The sequence below is a fragment of the Tupaia chinensis genome, unplaced genomic scaffold, assembly GCF_000334495.1.
Source record: "Tupaia chinensis unplaced genomic scaffold, TupChi_1.0 Scaffold146687_1, whole genome shotgun sequence".
Taxonomy (NCBI): Eukaryota; Metazoa; Chordata; class Mammalia; order Scandentia; family Tupaiidae; genus Tupaia; species Tupaia belangeri.
Window position 1 is genome coordinate 3,889,590 of NW_006206544.1, and position 15,131 is coordinate 3,904,720.

Here is a 15,131-nt window from a genome sequence, read left to right on the forward strand (position 1 = left end):
TCGTCAAATAATTTTTTAAGAATTATTTATTCCATTTTATTTATTCATTCCTTTATGTTTTCATTTGATCAGAGTGAGAAACTGAGAGAGACAGAGAGAGAGAAAGAAAGAAAGTCACCAGTATGGGACTTGAACCATGGTTGGCCATGTGGGAGTGTACAGCACATTAACCACCATGTCACCTGCTGGTCCCATCAAATAATTTTTTAAGAGGTTTTGGTCTTAGGGTGCATGTGCTTGCCAGAGAAAAAGAGAGACAGAGACAGTGAGAGGGAAAGTGAGAAATCCCCCCCTCCCTCCCTAGGAGGGGATAGCCACACTGCTATCCCTTCTCCATTCCTCTTTCAGGATCTTGAGAATGCATGCACACATGCCCAGCATGATTTTCAAGTCACCTGTGGGGCTAGAACCATGGTCAACCATGAGGGAGTCCAGTGGTAAAACTGCTGTGCCATCTGCTGGCTCTCATTTTTCTTAATAGCTAAGAAAGGCCAAAGGCAGCACCTACTAGAGGATGCCTGCTCCATGGGACAGGAAAGACCAAGAGGTGCTCATTTCATAGGTCCCAGATTTAACAGACTTGATTCCTTCCTCCATCTTCACCCCTTTGCTTTCCTAAGGTTGCAGAGATCAGTGCAGCAGAGGAGGGGAAAAGGGTAGACGGTATCTCATAGACGATGCTAAGAAGCACAAGGACCTTAGTAAACCGTGCTTCAGTTCTACCTGCCTTCCTACATTATGTTCCTTCTTCATTTCCCAGGCCATACTAAAAACTAAGGAGAGGACAACCATTTCCAATCTAGACAGAAGCTGTTTAGTGTAACAAGGGGCAAGAAACTCAGCACAGGCAATGAGGCAGAAACTTTTCTTCCTCCAAGGGCAATATGGGACCGCCTAGCTCTACCTACCAGATAGTTGGGTTGCCAAAATCAGTGACTGCTCAAATTGGCGTGTGAACAGTGTCGAACGAACCTCTCATGAATGGCTATTCCTTGAAATGGTTAGAAATGGGAGGCTGGTTAGAAAACTTCATTAGTCACCACACTACTTAAATATCTACCCAACTTAAAGACCTCTCCATTCGGTTAGGCCACCTGCTACAGATCTATGCTTGATGCTAAGTTAAACTGTAAGTTTCCCAAAATGAATAAATCTCATTTCTAGTTCAAACCACTTATTTGTTGGCTAAGCAATCCAGCAGTAGTTAGACTTGTCCATTTAGGCATTTAGTAACAAAATATATTTGTCAGAGGAACTGGTATCCCATGTTACATTGCATTTGGTTTATATATACAGTTTATATGACTTTTTCATGCATTTCAAAGTGCATATTTTTGTGAAATACATAATACAGTCTTAATTAATTTAATCGCAGCCTTGGGAAGTTGAAAGAAATAGAAGTTATTACTGTCTCACATTTACACCTGCATTTGATACTTCTTTTACATGCATCAATCCCTTTAAAAGGTAATATTCAAGGTCAAGATTTTCACCAACACTAGAATGTTTTAATTTTGAAAAAGGGCTCATGATGTGTATCTAAGAATATAACAGACAAGCAGAGAAAGAGAGGCTTGTGACACAATGTTAGTTTCTCATCTCTGAAATTAGATTATAAACTCTTTCTTTGAAGAACTTACAGTTCAAATAATACATATCAGGTACATAGTAGATACTGAAAAACATTTATTAGCTAAGTTAAATAATTATTACATAATAGAAAATATGCAGTTTGATAATGCTTAAGAAAAATAATTAAATAAATTTGATACTTGATTTTAGGAAACAATGTGGAAAAAATTTTCAAAGCATTGGTGATGTTGAATCATCCCTGTGTATATAACAGATTATATTCACTTTGATCTCAAAACCAGAAATATCTTCTCCTATGCTGTATCTCAACTAAAACTTTTCTGGCGTAGGAAAACTTTCAGTTACAAATCCTGCCGTTATTGCAACAACAATGGTTTGTGTCTCCTTAATTCCTGTTTTGTTTGATATTAAGAAAAATATGTTGGACTCCAAAGGTACTATGCATTTCTTTAGATCATTCAGACAAATATTTATAAGATTTATCTATATGAATAAAATAATTCCATTAATAATGAAAACCATATTTAATCTGCATGCAGTTTACTATTATTAGGAGACATAGAACAAACAGAAGTACAATGCCATTCACTGCAGAAATTGTTAAGTGCCATTCTATAGTGTACAAAGAAAAAAAAATTCCCATTTATTTATTTTTGCTCTTCTTCAATATCGTTGGGAAGACAGGTCAGTAGTGGAAGTATCTAGAAAGTAATGTAAGTTTTTAAGAAGAGGAAGTTTCTAGAAAGTCTCCAGTTTCTATTTGCACAATTTCAAATATGGCTTTGGGAGCCGATTTCTTGAGTTTGTAATTCAGCTTATGAGCTGTATAACATTGTATAAATCATGTCATCTCTCTTTCTACATCTCATGTATAGATATCATCTTTTAAAGCCCGGTTTTCTCACTAAAACATGACAATAATAATAATACCATGGGGGCCAGCAGGTGGTGGAATGGTTAAGGGCACTGGACTCCCACATGGCCAACTCTGATTCCAGTCCCAGACCTGATGGCTTGCTTTCTCACTTTCCCTCTCTCCCTTGCTCTGTCCTTGTCTGGTCAAATTAAATAAATAGATAAAGTTAAATAAAAATAATTCTTTAAAAAACAATAATAATTATAGTAATACCTACAGCAAAAAGGTAGAAAAATTGCATGAGTTCAGACATGTGAAGTACTTTAAATGGTACCTGGCAAATATTAGCAGCATTGAATTACTACTAATACTCATATTTTAAAAAATCAGCTATCTGTTATAAAGGAAGAGAAATTACAGCTGGAAAAGGATGTTAAAGCAATTACTTTTAACTATTGAAATACAGGTCCCCAGCCTCAGGTCTTAGTTTCTAATTTCGTTTAGAGGACAAAATGCTTTCCAAGACAATACTCATATTTCAATGTCTAATTATGTAAGAGGAACAAATCTTCAGGAACCTGAGGTTAAGACTGGTGATTACAAAGCCTTCTACTTCAAGCCCAGTGCTAGATCAGTATTCAGGCAATAAAACATCATATTTTAGATTTTACTGTTAAATCATCAAGTGATTATTCTTTTTAGAGCTGTAAGGATATAGTTCATATCAGGCATAAACATATAGAAGAATAGATTTTCTTTATTGCCAGGGACCAGCCTCGGCGTGGGTGGGTTATCTCGACGAAGGTGGCGAAGGTGAACAGAAGACAGAGGCCTCGATGTCTTTTTATGTATGTCTTATGCCGGACAGCCCTCAGAGGTCGTCCTCTGAGGAGTGACAACTGCTAGGAATTATTGTGCCTTTTTATTGAAAATGTGTTACAAGTAAAATGGGAGAGGGGCTAGTGTTTCAATTAACAGCTTATAAAGTTTTTAATAATAAAGAATATAGATTTTATTTAGGGTTGGATTAAGGGTGGGTCTAGTGCAATTTAGGGTTTGATTAAGGGTGGGTCTAGTGCAGTTCCTATTTAGGGGTGGATTAAGGGTGGGTTTAGTGCAGTTCCTCAATAATAGGTGGGTCTCCATGGAATGCAGTTTCGGGAAAGCGGTTCCGGAAAGCAGAGATGATTATCAGCTGATGCAGCATAGCAGCCATCTTGTGATTACTGGGAATGGTGCTGAGAAAAGAAAATCTTAAGAATAGATAATAGTTTTTATGGATCTTAATAAAAAATAATACTTACACAGTTTTGTAGGAATCTATAACTTAATTTGAGGAATTCTAATATATTTATCTATTTCACTTAGAGAGGGCGGAAGTGTCCTGGGCCAATTTTGGCCTAATCCTATTTTAGGTAAAGAAAGGATTAAGTTTACCTTAAATGTATTTTAAAGGGCCTTCTAAAAGTCAAAATTACTTCTGCCTAAAAAAAACTTCAGCCCACCCTCTATTGTGACTACGAAAATAAAGCATTATAATTAATAATAAGTAATTAGAGTAAAAAAGAGCAGTCAGTCAAAAGACTTCCTAAAAAATTTTATCATACACTCAGAATATATAAGAGAGCTATGCAATTCTTTTATAGTAGTAAATGAGGGAGTCAAAGAGGAGTTGCTTCCCAGTAAGACTGCCACTGTTTGTAGAACAAATAGCAAACAGCCTTACTGACATGCTAATTGACCCAAGCTTTGTTCCAAAGTCTGGGGGCACACAACAGTGGCCTTGCCAACATGTTAATCTGACTAAAAGCAGAGCTCAAAGGTCGGGGGGCTCAGACAAATCCTGGGGCCTCACCAAGTCAGACTCCTCCACTTTATCTGACCTGATCGTATATTAACTCCACTAGCTACTCTCTGTTAATTACCATTGCTCTTTGGGAAACTCGATTTAAGTCTCTTATGTTCTTTAAGACTAACAAAATCATTAGAATTCCAGAAATTCAAAGTAGGAAGCATTTTCTTATGGTAGAAATAGACAAAGATCTTTTAACTGAAGTGTTTTTTGTTTTGTTTTGTTTTGCTACATTACAAAAACTGTCTAAACTTTTGGCATCACTGTTCAAATCATCCAAGTATGCATTCATTTATTTTACAGTGAGGATATCAGTATGTCAGGGATGAAGAGGTGAATATGACCATTTCCCTGTTCTCAAGGGTTTTATTGAATAGGAGAGAACAGTGAAAGAAACTCTACAGGCCTACATGACAGTTGCTATGATTGTGGCATTTGACAGGGTATCTCTGTGCACTCAGAGAAACCAATCCAAAGGAAGCACCAAAGCCAAGACAACACCTGAAGCCTTCATTCAATGTGGCCATTTTCTGATCATTTGTAATAGAAATCATTACTAGGAAAGACAAAAGTGAAGAGAAAAGAAAACTACATCCAAAATATAGTTTGAGGCTTTTAAGATATTTACCGAAGCGATGAAAATGACTGTGAGGAAACTACACTGGGTGAACCTTCAAGACCTTGGAATTCCCATATCAGTAAGACTGTCATTTGCAAGTGCCTGCCAGTCCTTCATTCTTGGTGTCACATAAACCCCTTGCACACATGGCCATCTCTCCCCTTCTGTCCTTTAAGCTGGCATTCCCACTGAAGCCTGGGGCTATCCTTTCCTGAAAAGCACTAGATTAGTGCCAGATGGCGACATGTGGCAGAGTGGCAGCGGGATATAGTGGGCCCATTCTTCCAGGAATTTAACAGACTGTGTTTCCATGACTGGCCTTGCCACTTAGGAGTCAGGCGTACTGTTTCATTGATCTGGGGCAGGGTCCTCGTCTTAAAATTTATCTTTAAATTCCCAAGGATGTTGTGAGAATTAAGTTTGATAATTGGGGGGGGGTTATTGATAAAAATTCAATACATGATATTTTCTTTTTAGATGTAAGTAGGTGCTCAATAAGTTGTACTTTGAATGTTTGATAGTGGGATGAGCTCTAGAAAGGTTAGATCTTAGATTGAACAATGACGGCAGAAAACAATGTTCATGTTTGGGTGACAAGTAAAATTGTGTAGAGAAAATCATTAAGAGAATCCAAGGAGGCCCCGCGTCTGTGGTTCTATGGTAGCATACCAGACTGCAGAGCTGGAAGCCTCTTGCTGACCGTCGTTCAAGTCCCATGCCCAGTTGGCCTGAACGTATGCTAGCCCACGCACATGCCCAGGGCTCTGGTGTGCTAGAGGACTGGAGGAAGGGAGCCATGGCATAACTAAACTGAATGCTATGGAGCGGGCATCTTCCTCTCTCTCTTACTCTCACCTCCCTTTCCCCCATGTACAGTTCCATCACAAATTTCAAAAGTGAGGAGTATTCAATACTTAGAAACAACAGAGTCGTCCTTTTCACACTGCATATATTTCCTACCACATCTTCTAATTACAGCCATTTTACATTGTAGCAGTGTCGATGCCGAAAGCAGGTTGAGACCTCCAGGCAGAGCCGGTGAGAGATATGTCCTGGATGAGGCACCTGGGAGGAGTGTGGGTGCTCCTGTTCACTAACTCTGACTGTTATGCAATTCACGTAAGCTAGCTCTGCCTCATCTCCAGGTTGGGGATGCTAACAGACTTTGTACGATATAGACAGAATATAGCAGTCTATGAGAGTCAGCACAGTACCTGGTGCCTAAGTCCTTAACAAATGCTGTGTATTGTGAAAAAATTAGTCATTTATTAGTCATTTTAGTTCCTTTAGTTTCCTGATTTTTTTTTCAGTGAAGTTCACCAGGCATTCACTGGACACCTCAAACATGCAAAGCATTGCATGAATTATGAAGATCTTAAGATCTTCCTAACTTTCAAGAATCTGGTCTTGGGATAAGGGCTGGTATTCTATAAATAAATATAATCCAAGGGAGACTAATAAGTCCTTTAATAAAGTTATATATGAAGTATATGAGACATAGTATTTAATTCTGAATGAACACTAAAAAGAAGGTTTCAGGGAGAAAAAAATTATGCGATCTCAACCTGAAAGGATAAGGACTCATTTTTATGAGAAACGATTGTGAAAATGTAACATTACACAGAGACTAACCGTGTCTTTTTGGGAACAAGGGCTGTATTTGTGGACCGAGAAAGTGGAGAAGATATAGAGCAAACTTAAACAGAAAAGGCAGAGACCAGATTACAAAAGGTCACAAATGTAATTCTGAAACATTTGCACTTAATTAGCAGGGTACCATTAGCGGGCACCATGCATGATTAGATGTGAATTCTAGGAAAATTAGCCTAGAAGCATCGTGGAAGGTGAAAGAATGTTGGAGTAAACAAGGATAGAAAAACAACAATGCTTTATACAGGGCAGTGACAGTGTAAAAGGAGTGAGAGAAATGTTTATTAAGTCATGACAGTACATGGAGAATTTTAGATTTAGATGGCAAAAAAAGAAACCCCTCATTTTCCCAAAAACACATGAGGCCTACAAAGGTTAAGTGATTTGCTCACATCGCAGAAGCTTAAGGACAAGTGAGGGGAGAAACAGGATTTTCCTGGTTCTGAGGGCAACATTTGTTTCTCCTAATCACAATTACACTGCCCTGTTTTAATTTGCAACTGTACATGTCATATAAACCGTACCATTGTATGTGTCAAAATAAGTTTCAAATCTAGACCTTGAATAATGTTACAGGCTCATTCTGACCTATTTTTCCCATAATGACACTAAAAATACATGTTTTGTATAATCTGTATTCTAGAAGTTCATTGTAGCTAATCTAAATATACTACAATTAAGGTGAAATTAGTTTTACAAACCATATGGGTTTGTACTATATTCTTAGTTGTTATTATTATTGCCAATATTTGAAGGGAACTTTCATCTGTATTATCTACAAGACCAAAAATACTGTAGAATGTCATTAAATATTGTACTGTAGGAAGCAGAATATTCCTGCATTATTATGTGTTGACCTGCTACAACCTTCTTAGTGGTGACAAACTTTAATAATATTGCTTTGATCTGCTAATTTTGTTTCCACTTTGAATTTCACTTCAATATATTGTATTAGTTTTAAAAATTTCATATCTTATATGATTTTGGAATATTTACCAAGATTGGTTTCAAGACTCCCATTTAAATTTGTTATTAATACAAGAAAATGTTATTTTGGGGACGAGCAGACTATTCATAATGGTTACATTGCTGGACTCCCACATGGTCAACCACAGTTCAAATCCTGGACCTGGCTGCTTAAAACTCATGCCAGGTGTATGTGCATGTGTGCCCAAAATCCTGAAAAGAAAATGGAGGAGAAATCACCCCTTGGCGGGGGGGGGGTGATTTCTTGCTTTCTGTCTCTGTGGTGAGCACAAGTACCCTACAGCAAAATAATCTCTCTAAAAAAATAAAAGAAGATGTTAATGTTATTTTTCTTTTATATAATCTCTTGCATACAAATAGTATAAATATACACAATTATGTTCTTTGACTTCTTATGATGTAGTTTATACCAAAACCAAGGTAGTTCACTTTGAAATTTCTGGTCTAAGTATTGTTCTTCAAAATGTAGGTGCAGGGGTGCCCAAAAGCCTGAAAAGAAAATGGAGGAGAAACCCCCCCTTGGCGGGGGGGGGGTGATTTCTTGCTTTCTGTCTCTGTGGTGAGCACAAGTACCCTACAGCAAAATAATCTCTCTAAAAAAATAAAAGAAGATGTTAATGTTATTTTTCTTTTATATAATCTCTTGCATACAAATAGTATAAATATACACAATTATGTTCTTTGACTTCTTATGATGTAGTTTATACCAAAACCAAGGTAGTTCACTTTGAAATTTCTGGTCTAAGTATTGTTCTTCAAAAGTGAGAGAGCTGCTGTTTGAATCATCCTGCCCCAATGACTTGGAGCTTTAATAATATTTTCAGCCTTGGACTCACTCATTTGCTCTTATGATCTTACTCTCTTGTTGACAACCACACTTTAATAACTAAGAGGCATCTCAATTTTAATATTTTTAAAAGGACCCTGGAGGCCATAAAGTGGCATGGTGGTTAAGGTGCTGGACTTCCATATGGCCAACCAACATTTAAGTCCTGGACCTGGTGGCTTGCTTTCTCACTTTCCTTCCCCACCCTCCTCTCTAGGGTGAATTTTAAAATAATAATAATACTAATAAATTAAATAAATAATTCTAAAAAAAAATAATTAAGAGAGAGACAACCCTGGATTCTTTCTACCCTCAGCTTCTCCCATCATTCTCATCCCAGAAAATGACACCACTGGCCCAATCATTCAAACTCTCAGTTCCTGAATTCAATCTTTATTGTTCTCTTTTCTTCAATGATCAACTCATTAACAAATACTGTCATTTCTTTCTCCAAAACCATATCCAGTCTCTACTAATAGCAAAAGCCATCTCATTTCTTGCCTGGATTTCTGCAATTGCCATACATCTACTGGTCCCAGGAGCTGGGAGTTTTCTGTTTGCTTTACTGCTATGTTCTTTACTTATACTTAGAAAGTGCCTAACACCCACTAGACAGTCAATAAATATTCGTTGACTTTTGCAATTTCTTCTAAATTTTCACCCTGCTCCTACTTTTGACTTAACTACAATCCACCCTCAATCCAACGGCCAAAACAATCTTTGTAAAATATATTTCAAATCATATTACATCTTTGCTTAAACCAAAATGTTCCCAATCCTACCTTGTATAAAGTGCTAACTCCTATCATAGACCAATTATTTGCAAAGTCTGGTCTCACATCTACTTCTCCAATTTTATCTTCTTTCACTTCTCCATTTGATTATGTGTTTTGTTTTTGATATGGTTAGGTTTTTTTGGCCTGTTCAAGTATTTGCTTAAGTGATACCTGCTGATCTGTCTTCCTTCATCTAAAGTAGAATTTGGGCACTCAGTTACCACAACCGTCTTCTTTATAGTGTCTTCTTTTCAATATTATTTATTGTGTTTTAGCCTGTCTCCCTCAACTACAATGAAATATTTGTGAGAATAAAGACTTTGTTTTATCACAACCATACTATCAGAATCTGGTATGTCCCCATAGACATTGGTTGAATGAGTGAGTAAGTAAATGAGCCATTAATGCCATATATATTAATTGGAACGTTTTGACTATGTTTCCCATCAGTTCAGGACGATTTTAGAGGACTCTGAAATCACCATGGCTATGAAAGAGGTAATGACTGAATCTGTATTGATATAGGCTGAGGGTGAAGTAACTTCTCTCAGATAAGTAAAGCTTTTACTTGTCATCACCATGCTGAATGCAAGTCAGCTATGCGACCTAAATAAAAATGTCGTGATAGAGCACAAAAAATGTTTCACTAAAATTCATATATACTGTAGATTTGTCTTTAAAAGTTTTCATCAGAAAAATCAGTATCATCTAGGAAAGGTGGGATTTTTTTAAACACCTTTCTTTGTTTGTCCTGTTCTCTAAAGAGTTATAATTTTCTTTTTAAAAATTGTTCTATTGTTTTCACTCATAAGTGCCTTAGCAGATGGTAATTATAAGAATCAATCTTTTCTTTTTGCAAACTCTTTTCCCTGTCTTCAGGTAATTTCCCTTCTCTGTACTGCTGCATAAAAATAACTTGGTTCACACTTTTTTTCTTAGCTACTTCATGACTAAGGAATAAAATTCCTGATGCCTACCTACACAGGCTTTTATAAATCTCTTTTTAAGACTCATTTTCAAAATACCATTTTAAAGGCAATCAAGAAAAATCTATGCAGTTTTATTATGTGCATATCAATTTTCTCTGTATGCCAAAATTAGCACATACCATCTGTTAAATTTCTTATACTCGAAAGAAACTTCTGTTAAACATTTCAAAACATGGAAGATATCTTTGAAGACAGGTATGTTACAAATAGACATTGTCATTTAATTCAATTCACCTGGGTAGTAAGGCATAGTATGGGAACACAATGTATAAAATTATTTATTTTTTGAAATATTACAAATATTGTATTCAAATAACTCTTTAGAGTGGTAATACTCTAAGTGTTCTTCCCCATCTACACACGCACACACACACGCGCGCACACACGCGCGCACACACACACACACACACACTATAGGACTGGCACTTTCATTCCTTGGCTCTATCCTCATTGGCACAATTAAGCAAGTTCTAAAGTAATCATTCACAAAATTCAAAGGCAAATATGTCTTGAAAAGATTTATTTCATGTTTATGTTGGCCATGGTGACAAAATTTTGCTCATCTTTCTGCAGAAGATATCAGATTCTCTTTACTGGGAAATAAATATCTTAAATGATCAGATATCATTTGAGTGGGTGTTGAAGATCTTAAATATGATTCCACTTTCAGAATACATGTAGAAGACCTAAAAATGTATTCAGAAAAGAGAGAAGCAAGTGGATCATAAAATTTGGTTTAAAAATAAAATATTTAGGGGCCAGCAGGTGGCATGGTTCTTAAGTGTGCTGGACTCCCACGTGGCTGACCAAGGTTCAAGTCCTGGGCCTGGCAGCTGGCTTTCTCACTCTTTCTCTCTCTCTTTCACTCTGTCCTTCTCAGGTCAAGTTAAAATACATACATACATACATACATACATACATACATACATAAAAAGTTAAATTTAAAAAAAAGAAGAAAATGAAATATTTAACATTCAATTAAGGAGGAAATTCTAAAGCATACATTTAAGATAATATCCATTTATACTTAGTGATAAATATTTTTAACTGAATAGTTTCCAATAGAAACTTAGTTATACAGAATCTTAAGATAAATAGTACCCCCATTAATTGATGCCAGTTGTATTTCATTATCCTAACCCTCTATTCCCATTTTTTGGAAGGGAAGCATAGAACAATAGTCAAGATGTAAGACTTTGAAACTAGAATTTGTGAGTTCAAAATCTACATCTGCTAGTTACTAAAGGTGACTGCTTATTCACCTACAAAATAAGAATGAATAGCAGCTATCAAAGATGACAACAGAAAGTTTTAAGTTAAATTAGTTAAAATTAAATGAATCAAATTTATTAAAATTCCTAAGACAGAAATTTGATTGAAGCCAGCATTTGGCATGCAAAGGGCCCTAGACAGAATAGAGTTTGTTACAGGAAAAGAAGGAAGATCAACTGGATTAAAGTGGACAGAAGGCTGACAAGTGGTGAAAAATTCAGTACAAGAAGATTTAAGAAACTGAAGCAAGAACCATTCATGCAAACACTTGCATTCCATGGTATGACACTTAGATTTTATCCCTAAGGATAGCAACCAGTAGAGTAGTTAAGATAGGAAGTGATACAATCTGAAATATTTTTGAAAGACACAGTGCAATGCTGAATGAAAAATTTTAAAAATAATAATAATTAATAAAATAAAAATATATAATTCTTTAAAAAAATGTACTGGTAGAATGGGAGAGTAGAAATGAAAGAGAAATACAAGTTAGGAGGCAAGAGATGACTAGTCTCGCAGCAGGCTGGCGACAGAGGTAGGGGGAATTGGAATATAATCAGGCAGTAGAAGCAATGGTACTTCTGAATGATTTTTAACTCCAGAATCAGAGAGGTAGTGAGAGAGTGGAGAAATCCACCCATTTTGTGCTGACTGTATGTGTGTCCTTTATATAAGAATAAATTACTCTTCTATGCCCTTCGTTCTCAGCTGCCTATACTGGCATCATCAGTGGTTAGCCTGTACTTCCTTGAACTCACTGATGTCTTCAAACCTGTACATTCTGGATTCAGCTGCTATGACCGGAGTCTTAGTATGCCGTACATTGAACCAACCCAGGAAGCAATTCCGTTCCTCATGTTGCTTAGCTTGGCTTTTGCTGGACCTGCAATTACGGTAAGAACTGCCCCAAATTGAATTTGTCAGTCCCAGAAAACTATAAATAACCACATTTGTGTAAGAAATGGCTTAAAAGAAAACAAAAGGTGAACTTTAAATCTTGGACTAAGAAGAGGTCTTTGAGGTTTTTCAACAGCATCGTGTGAGACAAATTAATAGCATTAAAATTATTGAGAGCAGCAGATGGTGTAATGGTTATGTTCTTGGACTCCCACGTGGTCAACTGTGGTTCGAGTCCTGTAACCAGCAGCTTAAAACTCACGCCAGGTATGTGTGCATGCATGCCCAAAATTCTGAGAGGAGACTAGAAGAGAAAGGATTCTGGCATGGTCCTTCCCCCTGGGGGGTAGTTTCTCCCTTCTGTTTCTGTTTCTGTTTCTGTTTCTGTTGTCTGTCTCCCCAACAATTGCATGTGCCCTATAGCAAAAATCTCTCTTTAAAAAAAAGTTTTAAATAATTGACATTTAAAATATAAAATTGTATGATTTTAAAAATGATGAATTCCATAATGTTCACATTTATAAATCATTATGAGTAAAGCTTTATAAATATATAATCCTCCTTGAATGACTAATATTACATTTCTGATATACTGCCTAGTTAATGTATTTTTTGGGTGTTTATTTGGTATCTGAAATCTGAAAAGCTGAGAGTGTTTGAGGGCAACAAATAACTACACAGTCACCAGACTGTCTTCTCAAAGTAGATTTGATATCATATAGCTTCATTTTCTTTACTAGATTAGCACTTTCAACAACTGTAAAGTGAAGAGACAAAAATTCAGACTTTTGAGCAAACACACACACACATATTCAAACATACAAACACACAGAATAAAATGCTGTCGATTCAGAACAGACTTTTGCATTTTAAAATATATTTACATAATGAAATATCCTAAACTACTATAACTAAATTAAAAATAGAGTTGCTTTTATGTGTTATTACACATTGTGAATAAAGCTTTTGCAGATAAATTCATTAATAAATATTAATAAAGGATCAGCAGATGGCATAGTGGTTATGTCACTGGATTCTCACATGGCCAACAACAATTCAAGCCCAGACACAGTGGCTTGAAAATCATGCCTGGTTCATGTTCATGCATGCCCAAGGAACTAAAAGGAGAATGGAAGAGAAGGAATTATGGCGTGGTCAACCCCCTGGGGAGTGATTTCTCTCTTTCTGTCTCACTGTGGCTGTCAGTTTCTCTCTCTCTCTCTCTTTCTCTCTCTCCAGCAAGTGCATGTGCCCTACGACAAAAACTACTTTAAAAATAAATAAATAAGACTAGCCAAGATTTTTTACCATCTCTCCTACCCTCAGAATACTGCCTTAAGGGACAGGAAACATGTTTCAATGGTAATAAAATTTATTTCTATCAGTAGGAAACTCTTGGTTTTCTTTTATCATACACTTGGATGCCAGAGGAAGTGGTCATTAAATTGAAATCTGTATTTGAAAGTAGTGTTTATAAGCTACTCTAATGAAGTAGCCTATTTTGATTCAATATATTAGCAATGTTGTAAAAGTCCCATGTAGACTTCCTAAACTCTGTATTTTTATATAGCATTTTTAATAGTCTCCTCTATGAAATAATAATGGCATGCTGTTTATACAATTAATAAATTATATAAAATATTTTAAGAAGAAAAAGTGCAACTTAATTTTCCATAGAACTTTATCATAGTTAAAAGATGCCAGCACACTTTGTAAATTAATGAGTCATTCAAATTACAGTGAGTCCAGGATGATTCGAACTATTCATGATGTGCTTGGAAGTAGCTGAGACTCTAAGAATAATAAAACATTTTCAAAGTGCGTTACTGCTCAGAAAAAAAACAGCATCTTCTTTCCTTTTTCTCAAGATGTTTAGCAAAAATCCATATCATCAAGTCAGTTGGCCAGAGCAGAAAGAATATTTGCTTAAATCTATCAGACTAGGAAGCATTTCCCCTAATTGGGGTAAGGCACCCAAAATTTATTATAGTCAATATATTTGAATCAAAGAAATAAAATGCTATGCAAATATTCTTGACTCTGCTTGAAAGAATGTGTTAACATTAATCATTGAAATAATTTGCTTTTTAAATATCCAGATGTCTTTCTTGCCTAAAGTATTTTATCAAGTCACCAGGAAAACCAATCTAATCGTGTACTCCCCACCAGCCTCATCTATCTCACATCACTTCCTTTGCCGACACTGTTACATGTCCTGGGGACAATGACCTTGGCCTCATCACCGTATTCCTGCTTCTGCTGACTCCCTCATTCCTGTAACAAATTCTCAGCATGCAGTTGAGAGATGTGTCCTGGGGGAGTTCAGGTCAATGCTTTCTTTCTTGATCCCTGAGAAATGAAGGGGACAACCACCATGGCTCCCTTCCACCACACTGAGCTGGGAGCTCAGTGTCATTGCCTTTCACTGAGCCACCCTCTGCCTGATCTCCATGGGGCCTCCTGAGCCACTGTGAGCCTCATCACGGAACAAGAGGCAGAGTAGGGAAACATCTGCATCCCAGGGTTGCTAATTTCCCTGCATCACTTAAAGTTCCAGGATGCCCCAGGATGTGAGAAATTCTTTTTTGCCATATTTATTTCAAAGGTTTAGGGAAGGAACTCAATGGAGAGACTAATACTGATGTTGCTGACATCAAACCTTGTTTTTCACACCTTTCTCTCCAAACATATACCATACTTCTTCTTGATTTTGTCTAATTTTATTTCTACCTCCGTTTATAAGAGCTTTTCCCCAAACATATGTTTTCTCAACATTGACCAGATAGCATCCATAGTTACCTTGCCCAGAAACAA

General features: G+C 36.5%; 1 protein-coding gene across 1 annotated transcript in view; it reads left to right on the forward strand.

Moving 5' to 3' along the window:
• PLPPR4 (phospholipid phosphatase related 4) overlaps nt 1-15,131 on the forward strand; it is a 45,361-nt gene that overhangs the window by 12,597 nt on the left and 17,633 nt on the right. Inside the window, exon 2 of the mRNA XM_006169018.3 lies at nt 12,129-12,314. Coding sequence (XP_006169080.1) covers nt 12,129-12,314 — 186 coding nt within the window. The remainder of the gene's footprint in view (nt 1-12,128; nt 12,315-15,131) is intronic.